We start from the raw sequence: 23693 nt of genomic DNA on the forward strand, positions 1-23693 counted from the left end.
GGCAGAATTGACGTCGGGGAGAGGAAGGCTGATCGGCCCAAGATCGACCTATTGGGAGAAATGCTGCCGGGTCCTGCCTTTGAGGAAACAGAAAGTAGGCAGGACCTGGCAGCAAGAAGAGCAAATCGCAAGCTTCACTGACCTGTCTCCCGCTTTAGCCCGCGAACGGGGCTCTAACATGTGCATGCCGGCTGCCCTTCTCTCCCCCCCCCTCCTCCGACATAACTTCCGGTTTCAGAGGGAAGAGAAGGGAAGCCGGTACAAGCACACGTTAGCCCCCGGAGCATAAGTTCTCCAAGCCGGTTTATTTTAAGTTTCAAGTTTCAAATTTATTTATTATTTGATTAATCGCCTATTCCAAATTCTAAGCGATGTATAAATCAGCAAAATACATATTTAAAATATACATGAAGTAGACATACAAAATTAATAAAGGGATAAATTTTCAAAAAATAATAAAAAAAAACCTAATTAACGCAATACATGACACAGTAGGGAAGGCAGGAAAGAAATACAATCTTAGAAAGGAAAGAGTCAACAATTAAAGGTTAAGCACAAGAGGAATGGAAAGACTACTAAATAGGTAAATTAAAAAAACAAACAAAAGAGCAGTTAACATTTCAATTAAATATTGAATGCATCTTTAAAAAGAAAACTCTTAAGTTTGCTCTTAAACTTTTCCAAGTTCTTCTCCTCTCTTAAGTATAGTGGGAGTGAGTTCCAAGTCTGAGGCACCGTAATAGTAAAGATAAATTGCCTTCGAGTATTAATAATTTTAAGAGAGGGGATGACCAATAAATGTTGGTCGTTTGATCTCAGTAATTTAGAAGAATTATAAGGTATCAATGCTTTATAAATAAAAGCTGGAGTTTTAAATAATAGAGATTTAAATGTAAGTACACATAATTTATATAGAATACGATGAGACACCGGAAGCCAATGAGCATTTTGAAGTAAGGGAGTTAAAATGTTGAGTAGCGGCGGCAGCAGCAGAATTCAGGAGCGGGCCAGTCAGGAGGGGAAAAAAGAGAAAGGAAGAAGGGAACCCGCTCTGAGATCGACTGGGGTTGCCTGAGCGAGCGACTTGTCGATCGCGATCGACGTATTGGGCACCCCTGCACTAGACAATGCTACTCCCAAAAATGGACTAGGTTTGCTGCGTGGTGTGCTATGCATTGCGTGGAGCCGCTGTCTGCCTCCTTGTCCTCCGTGCTAGACTATCTGCTGCACTTGTCTCGATCTGGTCTCAAATAGACTTCTGTTCGAGTCCACCTCAGTGCGATTGCTGCCTTTCATCAGCCGATTGATGGGAATTCGCTCTTGCTCCATCCGGTGGTTTCCTGATTTATGAAGGGCCTTTTCAATGTCCATCCTCCACTCAAGTCCCCCCCCCCTGTGGTTTGAGATCTTAATATGGTTCTGGCTCAATTGATGAAACCTCCGTTTGAACCCATTGATAAGACTCATCTGAAGTATCTCACTTGGAAGGTGGTGTTTCTGATTGCTCTCACGTCTGCTCGCAGAGTCAGTGAGCTGCAAACTGTGGTTGTGGACCCGCCTTTTACTGTTTTTCATCATGACAAGGTAGTCTTTCGTACTCATCCTAAGTTCTTGCCTAAGGTGGTTTCGGATTTCCACCTCAACCAGTCCATTGTTCTTCCGGTGTTTTTCCCTAAGCCTCATTCTCATCCTGGAGAGGTGGCGCTTCACATTCTTGACTGTAAGAGGGCATTGGCTTTTTACCTCCAGTGCACCCAGTCTCATCGGATGGCTCCTCAACTCTTCATATCTTTTGATCCTAATTGGTTGGGGCGTCCTGTTGCCAAGCATACCTTGTCCAACTGGTTGGCTGCATGTATTTCCTTCTGCTACGCTCAGGCTGGTCTCCAGCTGCAGGGTCGGGTCACGGGGCATAAAGTCCGAGTGATGGCGGCGTCTGTCGCTTTCCTCAGGTCCACGCCTATTGAGGAGACCTGCAAGGCTGCCACTTGGTCCTCGGTTCATACATTCACCTTTCACTACCGTTTGGATACTTTCTCCAGGCGCGACGGCCAGTTCGGCCAATCGGTTTTATGTAATTTGTTCTCCTAAATTGCCAACTCTCCCACCGTCCCATCCTGGTTAGCTTGGAGGTCACCCACATGTAGAGAATATGCTGCCTGCTTGTCCTGGGATAAAGCACAGTTACTTACCGTAACAGGTGTTATCCAGGGACAGCAGGCAGATATTCTCGCAACCCTCCCGCCTCCCCGGGTTGGCTTCTTAGCTGGCTCTCTGAACTGAGGAACATGTTGAGGAGACGCGCCATCTAGCTGAGTGGGAAGGCACACACATGCGCGGTGCAGCACTAGCAAACTTTAAGATCTTCAATCAGGTTTGCTTGAAAATCTGTCCGCAACAGGGCTCCGTGGATGACATCACCCACATGTAGAGAATATCTGCCTGCTGTCCCTGGATAACACCTGTTACGGTAAGTAACTGTGCTTTATCAGCACACTTACACAAACCACTAACTTCTGACCTGGCTATTTGGTCCTCAACCATCTGTTTAACTAATTACCATTTCTAACCTTTATAAAATACACAAAATATCATTACTACTTTCAAAATAGTTCTTTCGGAGTTTATACTCCTCTCAGTCGTGCTAAAAAACCTTTTCCAAATAAATAAATGAATATTCAAACATACCTGTCCAAATTACTAACCACCATATAAAATATCGTTCTTGCACCTAATTCATCAATTAAATTCAATTTGAATCTAGATGTATGAATTTTTGGTTTGACAGCTAATTTAACTACAGCATATGCAACAGTGGATAATGGTGAAACATGATAAAATATGTGTAGGTTTTAATTCAGAAATGTAAAATAAAACACCTTGACTATCAGAAAAAAGAATGAAGCTTAAAAAAAGTTGAAAATTGTAGATATTTAGATACTTCAAGCAACGTAGATTTCAAAAAGGGTATTTTCTCATGTTTGCATGTGGAATGGGCAGAAGGGTGGGGCTAGGGGAAGGAAATGTGCAGTTTAGATACTTTTTCTGCTTGAATCATATTTGGTTATCTACAAATAGTGCTTTCATGTGTTGCATATTAACAAGAACAAGCCCTCCAAGAATCCTCTAATTCTTTTTCATCCTGTTAGACTAATGGGTTACTTTGTTCTACTAGCAGATGGGAGTTAGTGTCATCCAGTGACATTACTGATATAAGGGCTAGACAGTTGAACTTTCCAGTATTTCTCTAGCTGCAGCAGACGGTATAAGTTGGGCTGGTTCTACAGGTTTTATTTTGCCTTGGCCCTACTTTCTCAGGCATAGTTGTGATGCTCATTGCATGTTGTAGAGTCCTTGAGCTGATTTTGTTTCTGGGTGTCTGCCATGGTCCTTAACCTAGTTGAGCCTGGAGAGGTCTGACCCTCTGCAGCATAGAGCATTAATTCACAAGCTTCTGCTCAGTGTGCCTAATGACATAATTCTGTGTGGGAGGAGTGGGGCCAGGGGTATGGAGTGCAAGGGAGCCTAGAACTTTGTTTTCTGCTATAGAAGTCAAGGGACTCCTGTGAGGGTCAGTCGAACCCATCAGTTGTTAGTATATGGCATGAGTAGTCCTTTATCATTTTCAACCAATGAATTCTTGAAGTGGTTCAATAGGGGTCTACACTAGAATGTGCTGAATCTGTTTCTGATGTCTTTATGGCAGGAGAGTTCAAAATCGGTCCTTGAACACAATCCATTCATGAGCTAATAAGAATGGAGGTGTGGTAGATCCTGATTGATTTTCAGAGGATTGTGTTTGTGAGAGCTAGCTAAACTAAAGGTGGATAAAGCGATAAGGCTGGTTTGGTGTACTTCCAATGGTACTGAAGGAACTTAGGGAAATTCTGGTGGCTCCACTTGCTGCTCATATCAATGCTTCTCTAGTGACAGGAATGGTACCAGAGGACTGGAGAAGGGTGGATGTGGCCCCTCTCCACAAACGTGGAAGTAAGGAAAAAGTAGGGAACTACGGTCTGGTAAGCCTGACTTCTGTTGTAAGTAAATTAATGGAAACGCTTTTAAAACAGAGAATAGTGGTGTTTCTGGAATCCAGTGGTTTACAGGACCTGAGACAACATAGATTCACTAGAGGCAGGTCTTGTCAGTCAAATCTGATAAATTACTTTGTCTGGGTGACCAGAGAATTGGATAGAGGGAGTTCACTGGATTTTGTGTATTTAGATTTTAGCAAAGCCTTCGATAGTCTAGGCCCCAAAGTGACAGACTAGGACAGGAATTGATTGAGTGGAAGGTGACAGAGGGTAGTGATCAATTTTGGAAAGTGATCAATTGAGGAAAGGGATATTACCAGCGGTGTGCCTCAAGGTTCGGCTCTTGGGCCTCTTCTTTTTAACCTTTTTGTGAGTGATATTCCTGAAGGGCTGTTGGGTAAGATTTGCATCTTTGCGGATGATACCAAAATCTACAATAGAGTAGACACCTCTGATGGTTTGAATAACATGAGGAAGGACCTAGTGAAGCTTGAAGAATGGCAGCTAAGATTTAATGCTAAGAAATGCAAGATAATGCATTTGGACTGCAAAAATCCGAGAACATGATACAGTTTAGGGAGTGAAGTACTTTCTGCATAAAAAGAGGAGTGGAATTTGAGTGTGATAGATGTGATAATCTTAAAGTAGCCAAACAGATTGAAAAGGCAACAGCAAAAGCTAGAAGGATGCTAGGGTGCATAGGGAGAGATATGACCAGTAGGAAAAAGGAAGTATTGATGTCCCTTTATAAGACTAGTGAAATCTCATTTAGACTATTGTGTAGAATTCTGGAGACCGCACCTTCAAGAAGATATAAACAGGACGAAGTTGGTGGTCTTCGTCATAAGGCAGTGGTCTTAAACTTGTGGCCCAGGGGCCATATGCGGCCTGCCAGGTACTATTTTGAGGTCCTCGGTATGTTTATCATAATCACAAAAGTAAAATAAAACAGCTATAAATTACAATATTATTATTAAGACTTAGCCAAAAGGAAAGATTTATAAACTATAAAGAGTTTTACCTCACGCAAAATTGTTATTTCTTTAATAAGACATTAACTATTTTTTCTGAGGCCCTCCAAGTACCTACAAATCCAAAATGTGGCCCTGCAAGGGTTTGAGTTTGAGACTACTGTCATAAGGCGTATAGGGACAGACTTAAAGATTTCAATATGTATACTTTGGAGGAAAGGCACTAAAGGGGAGATATGATAGAGACATTTAAATACCTTTCTAGTGCAACAGGAATATCAGTCTTGACCAACGGGTATTTACCCTCCTTTACTGTGAAGTAAATGGAAGTCAACTCTTAAATCTCATCAGTCATTACTTTCTACCTTCTTGGATGACTTTTGCATCTGCAAGTAGCTTTATTTTATTGGGATCCTAATATTTTAAAATTTTCTTTATTCAGGGTGGCTTGGAATATCATTTAATGACATGTTGCGGAAGCCCAGCATATGCAGCGCCTGAGTTGATCCAAGGCAAAGCTTATATTGGGTCAGAGGTATATTTTGTTTTTAAATAACAAATATGGTTCAGGTTTATCCGATGCATCTTGTCACACTTTTTGAAAATGGTAACTTATCTACTAGACAAGTCCAGATGAACTGGTAATACCCCTCTACCAGCAGAGACAATAAAACACTTATCCCAGGATAAGCAGACAGCATATTCTCACATGCGGGTGACGTCATCCATGTAGCCCCGATATGGACAGCTGCAGAAGTGCACTGGCACTTTAAGAACTTTAGAAAGTTCGTGACTGACTACGCATGCGCGAGTGCCTTCCCACCTGACATAGGTGCATGGCTCCTCAGTTCTAAGTTTTCTGTTGAGCTAAGAAGTTGTATTTTCAAACATTGCTTCGTTTTTGTCTTTTTCTTTCCGCTCACACGTATATTATTTTAATTTTTAATATCTACTTTCTCTCGTTTTTCTTTTTGTTTGTAAACAACCCCCCCCCCCCCCCGAAAAACAACGACTTTTTCTTTTCTTGTCTCACTTTTCCCTCACAGGAGTTCATTCGATTGTGGGGCCTCTTCACTCGCCTCAGCCTTGGATTTAATTTTAGCTGAGATGGTCTCCCTGTTAATGTCCTGCCTGTTCACAGGATTTTTCATAAGTGTAGCAGGGGTTCACAGTCATAAATGCGCGGGACAAAGAGGCGCCGACATTACAGAGCAGACAATTGAGCGCAAGACTCCAGCATGCCGCCGTAAAAGTTTATTTTAAAAAGTTCTGAGGGGGGAGTGAGGGGGACCCCCCCAGTTTACTTAATAGTGTATGTGCTGGCGTTGGGGGGGTTTTGGGGGGTTGGAACACCCCATTATAGAGGAAACTTAAACTTTTTCTGTATTTGTTAGGGGAAAAGTTAAGTTCTGTATAATGTGGGGGGTTACACCACCCCCCAACGGCAGCGCGAACACTATTAAGTAAAGTGGGAGGGTTCACCCCATACCCCCCTTTGGAGATCTTTAAAATAAACTTTTAGGGCGTCGTGCTGGAGTCTTGTGCTCAATTGTAATTGTCTGCTCTGTAATGTCGGCGCGCCTTTGTCCCGTCACTGTGGCAGGTGCCGTGTGCACTTCAGCCGTCAATAAGACATCGACATCAAAGACGTCTACATTGGCATCTGTGTCGGAGGAGTTTCAACGGTGTCACAGGTCATTATGGCATCAAGTCCATTCATGCCGACCTTACAGCAACTATACTTGCAGCTTGCCTATCTTCCATCAAGGGTTGCATCTTATCCAAGTCACCCTCTTCGAGGCAAGCCATGACACTAATGGTACTGGCAGAGAAGCCTAAGGTACCGGTGTCTTTCTCCCACAAGCCACCAGTTTTTACAATATCGCAGGTCATTCTGTCATCGAGTCCATTCATGCCGACTACGTGACCATTCCTCTAGTGACTCCTGCCTTCTCCATTAAGAGTTGCATCGTCACTCACTTCGGAATGGGCTGTGGGCACCGAGGGAACAGCTTGAGCTTTTTTTTTCCTGACATCAGCTGCTTTGGTACTGGGCCGGCTGGCTATCCGGTACCATCGATGCACCATCATGGTCTTCGGTACTAGTTACCTTGACTTTCCAGACATGCATCGCAGCATCATTCCTTCTGATGCTGTTTCCAGTTCTTCAAAGCATGTTTTTTTCGCCATGTATACCTGAGAAGTGCAAGAACTCTGCAGAAGTTTTGCCTTTGTCATTGGGCCAACACCATTCCAAGCGGCATTCTTCATCAATCTTTGATTCTAATGTGGACATTTCTCATTCAATTACAGAGGCTTCTATTCTCCTGAAGCACAATCTCCTCGGAAGACTCCTCCTAGAGAGACATCTACAGAGAGTGTTTATTTTTGCTATATGGACATGGACTCTTCTGTCAATCTTGCAGGTTTTCTGATGAGTCTTCAGCTTCAGCTCTTCAGACTTCACCTAACTGGTCTTCTTCAAGAACTTCATCTGGGAGACGTTCTGGACAATTAGACCTTATATTCTCTATACTAAGGTCTATGCTTCAGTGCTGGTGAGGAAACATAGAAACATAGAATATGACGGCAGAAAAGGGCCAACGGCCCAACAAGCCTGCCCAATCATGATCCCTTCCACCCTTGAGAAACTATCCTCTATCATACCTCTGTAGCGACCCCACAAGTTTGTCCCATCGTCTCTTGAAGTCGAGCGTGCTACTAGCCTCGACTACCTGAGGTGGAAGACCATTCCATCTATCAATCACCCTCTCGGTAAAGAAGTATTTCCTGGTGTCCCCATGAAATTTTCCTCCCCTAAATTTTAGCGGATGTCCTCTTGTCACCGTGGGACCCGTAAGAGTGAAGATTTCCTCCTCCTCGATGCGGCCTGTTATGTACTTGAAAGTTTCTATCATGTCCCCCCCCTTCCCTGTGCTCCTCGAGCGAGTATAAGCGCAGACTGCTCAGACGATCTTCATATGAAAGATCTTTAAGTCCTGAGACCATCCTTGTGGCCATTCTCTGAACTGACTCAATTCTCTTCATAACCTTTTGGTAATGTTGCCTCCAAAACTGGACACAGTACTCCAGGTGTGGTCTCATCATGGATCTGTATAATGGCATTATAACTTCGGGTTTTCGGCTGATAAAGCTTCTTCTGATGCAGCCAAGCATTTGTCTAGCCTTTGCTGAGGCTTTCTCTACCTGATTTGCAGCCTTCATGTCTTCACGGATGATTACTCCCAAGAACCTTTCTACTTCAGTTTTTGTTAAGTTTTCTCCATTTAGGGTGTATGTAGTGCAAGGATTCCCGCTGCCAAGATGCATCACCTTACATTTTTTGGCATTAAAGTTTAGTTGCCAAGTACTGGGGCATACTATGGACAGATTTGATCATCACCTCTATTCTTATCTACTATGGGTGAAGTGGGTCATCAGTTGCCCCCCCACCCCTTTTTTTTTTTTTTTCACTACAGTTTGACTCTGTTTATTACTGCTATCATGTTGTAAAAGCAGCACTATAACCAGTGGGACTGGCCTTTACCAAAATTTCATATTGGCAATTGGAGTACTGTCTTCCCAGTTATCTATTTTCTGCGGTGAAGTCTCTTGTCTGGACATTGCTGCTGCTTCTACTACAGTGGGGAATCTAATATGGATGTAGAGTCTGTAAAGTTAGATTCTTCTATCTATTTTTACCGAACTACCTTACCTAGCAGATGTCTGACTACTTCTGCTTCTCAAAGGTCTACTCTGGGGAATCTAACATGAGTATAGAGTCGGTAAGTTAGATTCCACCATAAATTTTTTCGTTACAGATTTTCAGCAAACAGCTGTCATAGTCCATACTTTGGTCTGCTTACATTGATTTTGAGTGGGCATCTGGAGCTTCTTCTGTGTCTGTGGCCATGAGATGAGTAGTAAAAAAAAAAAAGAAACAACCCAATCCATTGATCCCATGATTTTTGTTTCTGGTGCCTTGGTCCGTATTCTCATGTTGAGTCCTGGGAGTGCATATTTCCTTCGACAGAACAACTTCTTTGGTGCACCTTTATCAACCGTCACTCCGTGATCAACCGTGATGATTTCAGGATTCCACCATGGGGTATCGAGCCTGTAAGGTGACTCTTTTTCCCGTTGCTTTGCTACCATTCTATCGCACTATGGTGGGAACTAACAAGGGTATAGAGCCTGTAAGTTAGCTTTTCCCGCCACTTCAGACCCTTTCTCTGCTTTTTCTGCAATGCAGGTTCAGCTGGGTGTTTTTCTTCACATGTGCCTTCCATCTTTTCTCATTGAGGGACTCCTCAAGTAGACCTGTTCGCGTCTTCCCACAACCACAAGCTGCCCTGCTTTTGCTCCAGGCTGTATTCTCATCATTGCTTAGAAGCGGACACTTGGACATACAAGTTCCTCTATGTGTTCCCACCCATTCCTCTTGTTATCAAAACGCTTGTCAAGCTCAAACAGGAGTCTGCCACAATGATTCTGATAACTCCTCGGTGGCCCAGACAACCATGGTTCTCCTTTCTACTTCAACTCAGTATCAAGGAGCCAATACCTCTGTCAATTTTTGCATGTCTTCTCATGCAGAGACACGGTTCTCTTCTTTACCCCAACCTTCTGTCTTTGCATCTGATTGGTATCTCTCAGGCTGACTTTAGCTGACCTACAACTTTCTCAGCCTGTCAGAGACATCTTGAATGTTTCCAGACAAGCAGCCACATGATAGTGTTATATTCAGAAATGGGCCCGTTTTTCTGCCTGGTGCATTCTTCACCACCAGGATCCAAAATCCACCTCTGTTTCTTCAGTTTTGGATTATCTCCTGCTTTTGTCACACTCTGGCCTCAAATCCACTTCCATTAGAGTCCATCTCAGTGCAATTGCTGTTTTTCATCAACCAGTGGATAGAAACCACTTCGCTGTTCATCTTGTGGTTTCTGGATTAATGGAAGGACTTTTCAATGTCAAACCACCTCCAGTAGTTTGGAATCTTCATGTGGTACTTGCTAGATTGATAAGCCTCCTTCTCAACCAATGACTTCGGCTCATCTCAAATATCTCATTTGGAAAGTAGTTTTCCTCGTTTCTTTAACTTCTGCTAGCATAGTGAGTGAACGTTCAGCTTTAGTGGCGGGCCCACCATTTATAGTGTTCCGCGCACTCATCCAAAGTTGTTACCAAAGGTCGTCACTGAATTTCATCTCAATCAATCAGTTGTTCTTCCAGTATTTTTTTCCTAAGCCTCATTCTCATCCTAAGGAAACGGCTCTTCATATGCTGGTCTGCACATGAGCATTGGTTTACTATTTTCAAAGGACTAAATCACATATATCATCTCCCCAGCTTTTTATCTTTTGATCCTAACAAATTGGGGCATCCTGTCTCCAAGAGAACGAGCATCTCGTTCTATTATTCTTAGGCTCGGCTGCAACTGGAGAGTCAGGCCACAGCTATGGCAGCTTCAGTAGCTTTCCTTTGTTCTACTCCTCCTGATGAAATCTGCAAAGCTGCTACTTGGTCCTCGGTTCATACCTTCACTTCACATTATTGTCTGGAAATTTTTTTTTCCAGATGGGATGGGCGCTTCGTCCAAGCAGTGTTACAAAATTTATTTTCCTAAAAGGCCAATTCTCCCACCATCCCATTCTTGTGTAGTGGGATAAAACACAAGTTACCTACCATAACAGGTGTTATCCAGGGACAACAGGCAGATATTTTCGTAACCTACCCATCTCCCTTGGTTGGCTTATTAGCTGGCTTACTGAACTGAGGAGCCATGCGCCTACGTTGGGCAGGAAGGCAGTGGCACTCGCGCATGCACAGTGCAGTCAATCACAAACTTTCTAAAGTTTTTAAAGTGCCGATGCACTTGTGCAGTTGTCCGTACCGGGGCTCCGTGGATGACGTCACCCACATGTGAGAATATCTGCCTGTTGTCCCTGGATAACACCCGTTACGGTAAGTAACTGTGCTTTGTGAGCCCTGGCCATTTAGGGCACCATGCAGCTAACCTTTCTTCAGCTTTGCTGTCTCGAGCTTATGGCCCTTGAGTGGAGAGTTTTTCAAGGTTTTTTTTCCCAGTTGTTACACATGGTGTTTGTATTGGGCTAGCTGGAGTCTTGCCTTTTGGTTTGAACCTAGGAAATTCTGGCTTTGATGGTTCTAGCTTTGTGGACCCATTTTGGAGAATCATGACAGCTGGAAATTCTTGTAGAGAGTCAGGACAGCTGAGAATTCTTGTAGAGAGCCTCATTAGCATTCTTTTGCTCCACCTCCATCTCTCTGAGCTGTCCTCCTCCAATTCCTTGGGTATTTCTCTTCAAGCGAGATGGTAGGTGCCGGTTTTTTCTGCTTGTTTATTTTTCAATTATTTTCATTTTTTTTTTTTTGGACCATATGCGAGGCTTTTTTGATGCTGCAGAGAATCCCAATCTTGGGACAGCTCTGGCTGCGGAAGAGCACATACTCTGAGGTTGAGAATCTGCTTCCAAGGGGCAGACTGCTTTGCAGTGCACCCACTTGGACAGCCTGCACTACAAGTTCAGGAGCTCAGGGACCAATCCCTTAGGAGCAAAGCTCGCCCCAGGTTAATCTGCAGCGGACTTGAGTGCAGGCTGAATGGTTCCATGGCAGTTTTCCAGGATCGGGGCCGACTACTTCCTCCCCCTGTTAGTGTGCATGAGATTCGGTGGGGGTTGAGACCACCAGCTAGTTTGGACCCGAGACAGTCTGAAGACACAAGTAGTCCGGATACCAAGCTTCTTGATGCAGAAGTTCTCCCTGTAAGCTGTTTGCTGCTCCCAGCACATACAATGACATAGTAAATAACAGGCTAACAGCCTGAAAAACAAAATGGGGGGTCCTAATATTGGGTGGTGGGGTTTTTTTTGGGGGGGTTCTGTGGTTAATCAAATTCCCCCACTTCTAAAATCCCCAAATTGCTTGTTTTTGAACCCCAGTGTAGTGGCTCTAAAATCTCTGCTGCTGCGGCCATCTTGGATTTCCTGATTTGAAATGTCTATCTGCCTCAAAACACCTTGATTTTGTTTAAAAACAGGTGTGATGGACTCCTCAGGCAAGGATACCTTGAATTCATGCTTAATTTGAGATATATGGTCATCTGAGGACCATCCGTGTCCCACATGCCGTGCAGCAATTGAGGGGGGCAGGAGTTGCTAACTTAGCCTCCTCTAGTCTCTCGGGGAGGGGGATTACTGCCAAGAAGATGCGAGGGCTAGGAAAATAAAGTCCAGGTTTAAGCCAGGGAGCAGTGCAAGTATGCCCTTGGCAAAGCGCAGCTGCAAAACTCCAGAAAGGAGCTTGTGAGTGTCCGCAGGGCCTTCTAGATATCCTGAACAGGGGTTTTCCCCTGCATTCATCAATAGCCTGCATTCATTAGCCTCTTTGTAATTTTAGGAGGCTCTACATTATTATTATGTTATATTGATGTTTGATTTGTTGTATTGTATGTGATTCTGTTTGTGTATGTACTTTACTGTGACCCGCCTTGGGAAAGGCGGGATATAAATAAAGAAATACAAATATGATGTTTGAAGCTTACAGGATTAATAATTGCCACATTAAACCCTTGGGGGATTGCAGCCATGCTGTCACCGGAAGTATCTTCTCTCATGAACACAATTCCTCAGCAGCAGTGCCACAGCAAGACAGGGTGGTCCAGTCTGAGAAAGACTAGGCTGGAGAGGGCTCTTTCATTGCCTTTGCTTTCCCCCTGTCAGGATCTTCTGTAGTGGGGGGCCATATCCGGACCTGATGGAGGCCCTTGATCTTGGACAGGACCCAACTGTGCACAAGCTGTTCATACCTTCAACACTTTTGCAGATGATTATGGAATCCCTCGTGGAATTAAAGATAGACTCCACAGTTCTCTATTACACAATGCTTGCTTATAAGCAGCACAAAAGCACAGACCACCTGTTTTCCCTCTCATCAAGACATTACAAATATGCACACAATGATTCTGATAGCTCCTCGGAGGCCCAGACAACCATGGTTCTCGTTTCTACTTCAACTTAGTATCAAGGAACTAATACCTCTGCCAATTCGGAGGTGTCAGAGGGACCCCTTCAGGTGGCCAAAGCCATGGTAAGGCTTTATCTGATGGATTCTGAATTTAACCAGCTCTTTGTCCGCTGAAAGTGGATTTCCTGGTGGCACAGGTTACCAAGCGTATCTTCCTTCTCAGTGAAGGCGGTGTGATATTAAAGGATGCCCAGAAGTGCAGGCTGGATTTTATTCATAAGAAGCTCTGAGGCCAAAACCTCAGGTTTAAAAGCCGCTGCATCTTTTGTCGCCCAGGCTTGCCACTCCAAGTTGAGCCATGATCCGGAGTCTATTGCCAGGAGGGATCACCAGTTTCTAATGTCTGGAGTGGATTATGTAGCTGATGCTCTGTATGATCTTTTTATAGTTGTGAGCAAAATGTCTGCTTATTCCATTTCTGCCTGCAGGATGCTATGGATCAGATACTGGATGGCACATTTCTCCTCCAAGGCGACATTGTATAAATTACTATTTAAGGAACATCTACTTGTTGGAAAAGGTCTGGATGATCTTATGGCCAGTGTGCAGGATCGCAAGCCGAAGTCTTTACTGGACATCACACCTTGAGCCACTAGGGAGTCAGGTCGTGGTACTTTTCAAACTTCCAGATGATATCCCCAGTTTTTGGAGGACCTTTGGTCCAGAGATCTTTTCAAATCTCCAGGCAAAGTTTAGAGGGGCCAGGCACCTCCAATCTTTAGGATCCTGCTCCGCCACAATTCCCAAGAAGCAGTTATGATGCCAAGCTGTCAGCTGAGCCTCCACGCATTGGAGGGGGGTTTATTGGCTTATTGGGGAGCATGGACGGAAATCGCCACAGATTGCTGACTGCTGGACATTATATAGGAGGGATACAAGCTTGAGTTCTTTTGTCCCTTCCCGAACCTTTTTTCTAGCCTTTCCAACTGGGAGGCCGGAAAAGAAAAAGAAAAAAGTGGCCAAAGTCTGAGCAATAGTGCAAAGTCTGCTGGGTCTGGAAGCCATAGAGCCCATGCCAGCGGAAGACTCAGGCTCCAGCAGATACTCAATATATTTCATATGCTCAAGAGTGGTTCAGAAGACTGGAGGCCGGTTCTAGCCCTCAAGATACCCCATTTCCGAATGGACACAGTGAGGTTGGTGATTGTTGTCAGTGTTGCTGGGAGAATTTCTCACCTACCTGGATTTGATGGAGGCCTATCTGCACATTCCCAGTTTTTGCAATTCCATGTGCTGTAGCAACACTTCCAGTTCATGGCCTTGCCCTTCGGGCTTGCCACACCACCACAGACCTTCACCAAAGTAATGGTGGTTGCAGCATACCTACACAGAGAAGGCATACAAGTACATCCATATGTGGACGATTGGCTAATAAGAGCCCAGTCCGAATCTGAAAGCAGACTAGCTGTTCAAAGAGTGATTCAATTGCTGCAAACAGTGGGCTGAGTGATTAACTTTTGGAAGAGCCATCTGGAGCCGACACAAGGGAAAACATTGTTTCTCCCAGAAGCCTGCAGAGAGAAGCTTCTGTATCAGATCTAGAAGTTTTGGAGCAAGGCTGGTCAACGGCCTGGCATTATTGCACGTGATGGCATCAGTGGTTGCAACCATGGACATAGTCCCATGGGCAAGGGCACACTTGCGTCCGTTCCAGGAAGCGCTCCTCTCCTGATGGTGCCCACAGAGGGATGCGCTCCAGCAGCAGCTGCCTTGAACAGCAGAAGCTTGTCACAGTCTAGCCTGGTGGTTAGAGCCCAGGCTCTCACCAGAGGAATTCCCCTTTGCATCTCTGCATGGGTGATACTGATAATGAATGCAAAGGGTGTCCGGTTCAGGGATGCTGATCCCCCTTCCCAGAGGTAGTGGTTGATCAACCACTTGAAACTTTGATTTTTTTTTTTTTTTTAACATTATCATTTATACAAATAATAAAGAGAGGAAATTTACAGAAAAAGAAAAGAAAAAGTAATTATAAACTCCATGGATTACATCACTAATTCCTCAAGTCCACATAATTGAGAGAGAACATCCTGGTATTAGCTAAACAAAACATTCAATATAATCACTTTGAGCCATCTTCCTGCACTTCAGGCTTTCGAGAACGTGCTGCAGAACAAAATGGTGCTAATTTTCTCAGACAACAGTGGTAGCCTGTGTCAGTCAGCAGGAGGGCATCAAGAGTGCTGCTCTACATTTGGAAGCTCAGATGCTGTTTTGATGGGTGGAGGCCCATGTCTTGGCGCTCTTGGAGTCGCATGTGACAGGAGTGGACAGTGTACAAGTGGATTTCCTCAGCCAGAAGACCATAGATCGCAGGGAGAGGTCAATGTCTTAGGAATAGGTGAGGGTTCCCGACATTCAATCTGATGTCATCAGCGGCCAACAAGAAAGTGGTTCAGTTCTTCAGTCATAGATACAAGCCAAGAAGTGAGGCATGGACACCCTGGTGCAACCCTGACCAAAGGCAGGTCTTCTTTGCACCTCCCCTCTGTGACCCATGATAGATTTCTGCGCAGGATCATGGCGCACAGGGACTGGTGATTCTAGTAGCACCAGACTGGCTGAGACAGCCATGATATGCAGACCTGGTCCATCTACAAAGAGATCAAGGTCTCAAGCTTCTATGCCATTCTCTGTTGCTCACGTAGGGTCCAATTGCCCTGCAGGATCTAGAACACTTTGGTCTTACGGCATGGCTCTTGAGTGCTCAATACTAGTACGTAAAGGCTATTTGGATGGAGTGGTCTCCACCCTTCTATTGAAAGGTCACTTGGACACACAAAGTCAGAGGCATGAAGAAAGTACAAGAAATTTTATTCACAGCATGCCGGGACTCTAGTGCAGTTAATAGCCTGCCTACTAGAGTGTCAGAAACAGGAAATACACGGACTTTTATGCCCTTTTTATACAAAAACTACAATTTTCATTTGTTACTTCTATAACTTTCTACAATTATTATTGGTCCTAAGCCAGCACTTATGATAGGTTCAGGGGTACAACTTATAGTCCTATAGGAAACTAGCTCATTTCTCTGCTTATCTAAATCTTACAGGTCTAAATGTTAAATGTACAGAAGGGCAGGGCACATCATGGCTCAAACTCTTATCTATTCAGCTTACAATGTGGTAAGGTAGGGACATACATTTTAGGCAGATGAAGTCAATAGATTGTAAACTTTCTTCAGCTATGTAGACCAGAGCAATATTTTAAACAACAGTTAACCATTTCATGACCCTACATTCCTCCCTTTCAGGCTGGCGTACCTAAGGAACCAAGCCTGACAAAATAAAGTTAGGGGTCAGGAAAGTCGGGATTCCCAGTGGGTAAGGGACGATACTGGGAGAGGGCAAGGGCCAATGCAGCCGTGGAACGGTTGACAACAGAGTCCATAGTTCAGTGGAGCAGCTTTATGGCTATGGGGACCACACAGGGCAGGCAGCAAAGGAGCAGAGAAGACAGGGCGGTAACCAGCAAGATGATATTCAGTGCTGAACCAGAGGGCAACCAGGAGCTGAAGGTACCAGAGATCCAGTCTGCAGTAAGGTCACGCCAGGTCTGGTCAGGAACATGAGCCAGTTTGGTGATACGATCCACATCGTAGGGTCATGAAATGGTTAACTGTTGTTTAAAATATTGCTCTGGTCTACATAGCTGAAGAAAGTGTACAATCTATTGACTTCATCTGCTTAAAATGTATGTCCCTACCTTACCACATTGTAAGCTGAATAGATAAGAGTTTGAGCCATGATGTACCCTGCCCTTCTATACATTTAACTGTAAGAGTTAGATAAGTGTCCTGCTAGTGACCTGCTAGTGTGAACTTAGAACCAATGAGTGTTAAGAAAAGTAACACGTGAAAAGCTTTTTCTAGAATTCAGTTGTATAGCCAGAAAAATGAATAAATATCTCTGTAACTTCCTGGTTTTGGCACTTCTGAGCCAGCTTGGAGCTCAGGGGTCCAGCATGCATGCTGTGAATAAACTCTTGAACTTTCTTCACGCCCCTGACTTTGTGTGTCCAAGTGACCTTTCATTATGATGTAGGAAGAAGGCCACTATGGCAGCATATACAAAAGCCTGGAAATGCTTTCAAGCTTGGTGTGCTCAGAGGAATGAGGACCTGAGCTCGGCACAGTTCTCTTTGGTGCCTGCCTTCCTGCAGGAAGGTCTGGAAAAAGGCCTAGCGGTTGGCTCCATGAAAGTTCATATTGTGGCGCTCTCATGTTTTAGGCCTAGGATTAATAAAAACAATATAGCCGCACATCTAGATGTGGCCAGGTTTTTGAAGGGTGCTTTGTGCCTCCATTGTCTGGTGCGACAGCCTTTTCTGGCATGGAGTCTTAATTTGGTCCTCCGGGTGCTAGAGCAAGCTTCTCTGATGGACCTCTCCATCAAGATGGTGTTTTTGGTGGCATTGCCTCAGTCCAATGACTCTCTGAAATGCAGCCTTTGTCATGAAGAGATCCCTTCCTCAGAATTTCGGATTCAGGCATGGTCTTATGTACAGTCACATCTTTCTTACTGAAAGTGGTTTCCAGCTTCCACATCAACCAAGAAATACTCTTGCTTGCCTTCACTCCCTCCGTATCGAAAAAGAGTGATCAAGTGTTGAAATTTAGATGTGCACAGACTTACTGTGATATCTAGAGAGTACGAACAAATTTAAACTGTCAGATCATTTGTTCATATTGGTGAGGGCTGCCCATAAAGGCCAACCAGCCTCGAAAGCAGCCATTTCCAAATGGATTCGTATAGCCATTTCTTCAGCCTATGTTGGCAGTGGAAAGTGTAAACCTATACCCAAGCGCACCCCACTAGAAGCATGGCTTCCTCATGGGTGGAATCTTTGGCGGAAGAAGTCTGTAGAGTGGCCACTTGGTCCTCTCTCCATGCATTCATGAAGTTTTACAGGGTGGATGTGGCGGCCAAACAGAACTCCATGTCTGGATCTTCAGTTCAGTCAGCAGGCTCATCTGTCCTGCCCTAAAACTCGGGGGACCACTTTGATATGTCCCATAAGCTCAGGAATAGAGTGTCTGTCACACTAGAAGGAAAGATTAGATTCTTACCTCATCTTCTTTCTAGTAGACACACACTGTTCCTGAAGCCCGCCCTATCAGATGTTCCTGCTTACTGCCTCAAATGTGGCTTGGCATCTGGACATTTTGTTTCTTTCCTTTATCTAGCCTTAACAAAGATAAACGATGTGACTGCTGCGTTGATGTATAATCTCCCACAGTGCAAGTGTGCGCTCAGGTTTGTTTTCACTTTATGTATTGCAAATGGTTAAGTTTTAGTTTTATCTTGTAATGATATGAGCAGAACTGGCATGTTTCTCGGGGAGAGTCCCCATATCCCTTCCTATTCTGTTTCCTCTCCAGGGATGACCATCTGCTTTGGTATGAACTGAGGAATTGGCGGACAGCCCAGAGCAGGGGTGTCAAAATTCAGTCCTCAAGGGCTGCAATCTAGTCGGGCTTTCAGGATTTTCCCAATGAATATGCATGAGATTATTTGCATGTACTGCTTTCATTGTATGCTAATAGATCTCATGCATATTCATTGGAAAAATCCTGAAAACCCGACTGGATTGTGGCCTTTGAGGACCGACATTTGACACCCCTGGCCCAGCGTGTTAATGAGACTCTCAACAAGAATTCTCATGAGTTAGGGATTGACTACCTACAGGTTCATGAATAGAGTGTCTGTCTACTAGAAATATTGAGGTAAGAACCTAATCTTTCCTTTGATTTCAGTGGTCTCTGATTTGCTAGACCTTTTGCCAGTCCTTAGGGGTGGGAGCGGGCTCTGAGATCACTTGGAGGAGGCAGCCTTTTCATTTAGGAAAGGTGATGATCCCTTTGGTAAGGTTTCTTTTCGGGAGGGTAGAGCCACTCTGTAGGCTAGCCCAGACACTGGAGGCACTAAGAGCTAAATGCATTAAACAGGATCGGTAAGACCATGTGGGTACACTCCGATCCGATTTTTGGCTGACTCTGAAAGAGCTATTGATGCACTAAAAATTTTGCCTGCAAATGATTGTTATCCCCGTTTTTGCCGTTTGATTGATTATTGTTAGAGCGACTCAGGGCAGGAAACCTTTAAAAAAATTTTTTTTTAATGGACAGATGATGTGGGTGTATTGCACAAGCATAATATCTGTCTCATAAAAAAAAAGAAGAAAATAGCCCCCCCAGCTGATGATGTTCCCCCTCCCCCCATGGCAGCAACGGAAGGAGGGATGTCCACTCCTCCTGCCAAGAGACAACCCCCCTGAATTTTATTGGCTATAATAAACAGTTAATTTGAGACCAAATTGATTTCCAAAAGGCCATGATTTTTTATTTTTTTTTTAAATCTGAGTACTTTCACTTTATATTTATAAATCATGCCCTTTGGAAAACCATGTAGCTCTATCATACGATACAATTCTATTTGGGACGTCTATGAGAACAAAAAGTCAAATTTCATCAAGTAACAATAAACTTTTATTAATAATGACAGGAGTCGCCATTCAACATATCACCAGAAATTGGAAAAATTACACCAGACTTAATTGCACCTTCTGGTGGAATTCGTTGTGCCATATATACAAAATGGAAAGAACAATTGCTATACAAAAAAGGATTTATAATAATTTCTAAAAGATTTGGAGGCCATTGATAACTTATTGTAATGATTAGACACCTTTTCACACTGAAAGTATAATTAATAAAGTTTAATCAATATTTATGAATATAACACATGTATGTTATTTTTGATTACAATATTTGTGGAAAGGGAGGGTGGGGGAGGGGGTTGTATTTAAGATGATAATAGGAAGAATTTCAAGTGATTTAATTGATGTAAGATGAAAAAATGAATAAAGAATTGGGGAAAAAAAAAGAAAGTACTCAGATTTCAATATGATTCCTCCTAATTGAATATATGGTTACCCTTGTAGATCATAGCACTGATCCTATAATTTTAATAATAAAAAAAAATTATTTTACATATCTCAAATTTTAGCTGTCAAAACTGTCGAGGAATGCAAAGAACTGCAGAGCGACCTGAACAAACTGTGTGAGTGGGCAAAAGATGACAGATGAGCTTCAATGTGGAGAAATGTAAGGTCTTGCACATGGGGAAAGGGAACCCCATGTACAGCTATACGATGGGAGGAAGGGTGATGGGGAAAGGCACCCTAGAAAAAGACCTGGGGGTATTGGTGGATACAACAATGAAGCCAGCGGCGCAATGTGCAGCGGCCTCAAAGAAAGCGAACAGAATGCTGGGCATTATCAAAAAAGGTATCACTACCCGTCTACGGGATCCTCGTCAACACGGATTTACTAAGGGGAGATCATGCCAATCCAACCTAATCAGCTTCTTTGACTGAGTGACGGGGAAGCTGGATGTTGGGGAGTCCCTGGACATCGTGTACCTGGACTTCAGCAAAGCATTCGATAGCGTACCACACCGCAGGTTACTTAGCAAAATGAGTTCTATGGGATTGGGCGATACATTGACGAAATAGGTTGGAAACTGGCTTGGAGGTAGGCTTCAGAGGGTGGTGGTGAACGGCACTCCCTCAGAAATGACGGAAGTGATCAGTGGGGTGCCGCAGGGCTCGGTCCTGGGCCCGATCCTATTCAACATCTTTATAAGTGACTTAGCAGAAGGGCTGCGAGGTAAAATTACATTATTTGCCGATGACGCCAAACTGGGCAATGTTGTGGGCATTAACACAACGGATGAAGATTCAATGCCGGACAACATGATGCACGACCTGCTCCTCCTGGAGCGCTGGTCTAGGAACTGGCAACTTAGCTTCAATGCCAAAAAATGCAAAGTTATGCACCTGGGCGGCCATAACCCATGTAAGACTTACACCCTTAATGGCGAGATCCTAACAAGAACGGTAGCAGAACGAGACTTAGGGGTGATCGTCAGTGAGGACATGAAAGCTGATAATCAAGTGGAGCAAGATTCATCCAAGGCAAGACAAATCATAGGTTGCATACGGAGGGGTTTCGTCAGCCATAAGCCGGAAGTCATTATGCCATTGTATAGATCAATGGTGAGGCCCCACCTGGAATACTGTGTGCAATTCTGGAGGCCGCATTATCGCAAGGATGTGCTGAGACTGGAATCGGTCCAGAAAATGACCACCCGGATGGTCTCGGGACTCAAGGATCTCCCGTATGAAGAAAGGCTGGATAAATTACAGCTATACTCGCTCGAGGAGCGCAGAGAGAGGGGTGACATGATTGAGACATTCAAGTATCTCACGGGCCGCATCGAGATGGAAGAAGATATCTTCTTCTTCAAGGGTCCAGCAGCAACAAGGGGGCATCCGTGGAAAATTAGGGGCGGAAAACTGCATGGGGACACCAGGAAATTCTTTTTCACTGAAAGGGTGGTTGATCGCTGGAATAGTCTTCCACTTCAGGTTATTGAGGCCAGCAGCGTGCCTGATGTTAAGGCCAAATGGGACAGACACGTGGGATCTATTCACAAAGAAAGGTAGGGGAGGGTCTTTAGAGTGGGCAGACTGGATGGGCCGTGGCCCTTATCTGCCGTCTGTTTCTATGTTACCAGAACGAAGGAGGTTATCCTGCCATTGTATCGAGCAATGGTGCGACCACATCTGGAATACTGTGTCCAATACTGGTCACCGTACCTTAAGAAAGACATGGCGATACTTGAGAGGGTCCAGAGGAGAGCAACTAGGATGATAAAAAGAATGGAGAACCTTTCATATGCCGAAAGGTTAGACAAACTGGGGCTCTTTACCCTGGAAAAGCGGAGACTGAGAGGAGACATGATACAGACGTATAAAATCATGAAAGGCATAGAGAGGGTTGAGAGGGACAGATTCTTCAGACTAGCGGGGACAACAAAAACAAGAGGTCATTCAGAAAAACTGAGAGGGGACAGATTAAAAACGAATGCAAGGAAGTTTTTCTTCATTCAGAGGGTGGTGGACACCTGGAACACGCTTCCAAATGAGGTAATAGGACAGAGTACAATACTGGGTTTCAAAAAGGGACTGGATGACTTCCTGGAAGCGAAGGGGATTGCAGGGTATAGATAGAAGGTTACTCTACAGGACAAAAGCGAAAAGCGTATGTGAGTTTTAGGATAGGAGCACTATCAGGTCCTAGACCTGAGGGGCCGCCGCATGAGTGGACTGCCGGGCACGATGGACTTCCGGTCTGACCCGACAGAGGCAATTCTTATGTTCTTATGTACTTGGTTCAGTTGTTCAAAATAACAGCAAAACTCCATATATGTAATACTGATATTTAAAAGTACTGTATTCCAATCTGCATGCATAAGTGTTCAAACCAAGGGAAAAATAGTTTAAGTAATTCTTAATTTCTCTGTAAAGTTCATTCCTGAACTCAACTACTTGAGCAAGCACTCTCTGGATCCATTGGAAGTAGGAGTTGTAGGTACAGGTGTTCTCTCCTATCCTTGCCCTATGGGGTACTCCTACCATGGACTTGATTTTCTTTGCAGTCCTGTTCATGGCAATTTCTTGTTTTTCAGATGGAAAGGAGTTGAGTTCATCTTATCTGGATGCCCTGGTTCAACAGTGGCCTCTGGGATCAGGAGTTGGGGTGTACTTTTCTGTGTTCCCATTGTGACCACATCTGAGTTTTATGAGTTAATATCCCATCTGGGTTTGGTCATTCTGGTAGCTCCTGACTGGCCTAGAAGGCTGAGAGGCAGATTTGGTCAGGCTCAAAGTAAATCTGAGGCTGTTGTAAAGAAGGGGGCTTTTCAAGCAACACCTGGTGCAGTTGGACAACCTGTCTTACTTTTTATCTTATGACTCGGTCCTTGGGAGGTCTTGACTGAGGCCTGAGAGTTGCTCATCTCATGTTACTGTATTCCATTAGATATAAAAGAAGTTATTTTCTTTGGCTCTTGCAGGAGTATGGCTGGTGGTTCTTGTAGGAATATGGCTGGCGTATTGTGAGAACACTCTCCATTTCCTTTTTGGTCTTCCTACAGGTGGATCTTAAAGATGTGACCATAAGTACTTAGAAGATGCAGCACTGGCCTATTTTTGGTGAGAGTGTCTTAAGGGTGTCATTGCACCCTAATGTTCTTTGTTTTCTGAAAAAGGTGAGGCGCCTCTTTGGTTTCTACTTTTAATTGCTCTTTCCGGCTGGAATTTTAATTTACTCCTCCATGGGTTTGGTGTGTTTTTCCCTTTGAGCCACTTGAGTAGGGAATTCACTGAACATAATGTTCTGATGTTTGCTTGTTTAGAGTTCCAGTCACCAGGCTGTTGCGGTATAAAGTTTCTTGGTGATGATCGATGTAATCTTCCTTAGTTTGCTATTATGTGCTTGCTTGTATTATGCACCATGTCTGTTTCTCTTGTTGACTCATTAATAAAAATGATTCCAAAACAAAAAACAATAGAGACCTTTTCTATATTTCACCAAGGCATGAGTTTAGATGGTGCAGTCTATTTTTCCTTCATTAAAATGATTTCATGTCGTTTCTATGAATCAGGTAGTGTTTGCTTTTTCTGTTAAGAAAGAAGTCTGAAGACTTGTAAACTATAAAGCTGATAAATTTGTTTTTGTAGATCCATCGCAATTGGAGAATTTCTTGATTGATAAGGTTACATTGAAAAT

General features: G+C 43.9%; 1 protein-coding gene across 4 annotated transcripts in view; it reads left to right on the forward strand.

Moving 5' to 3' along the window:
* The window catches only part of MELK (maternal embryonic leucine zipper kinase), a 204196-nt gene that overhangs the window by 83271 nt on the left and 97232 nt on the right, over nucleotides 1-23693 (forward strand). For 3 of the 4 annotated variants that reach the window (XM_033956774.1, XM_033956776.1, XM_033956775.1), the window contains exon 8: nucleotides 5448-5540. The exons of the other annotated variant lie outside the window; for it this stretch is intronic. In XM_033956774.1, the coding sequence (XP_033812665.1) occupies nucleotides 5448-5540 (93 nt within the window). The remainder of the gene's footprint in view (nucleotides 1-5447; nucleotides 5541-23693) is intronic. 4 annotated transcript variants of the gene reach the window in all.

Source organism: Geotrypetes seraphini, chromosome 8 (genome assembly GCF_902459505.1).
Source record: "Geotrypetes seraphini chromosome 8, aGeoSer1.1, whole genome shotgun sequence".
NCBI lineage: Eukaryota > Metazoa > Chordata > Amphibia > Gymnophiona > Dermophiidae > Geotrypetes > Geotrypetes seraphini.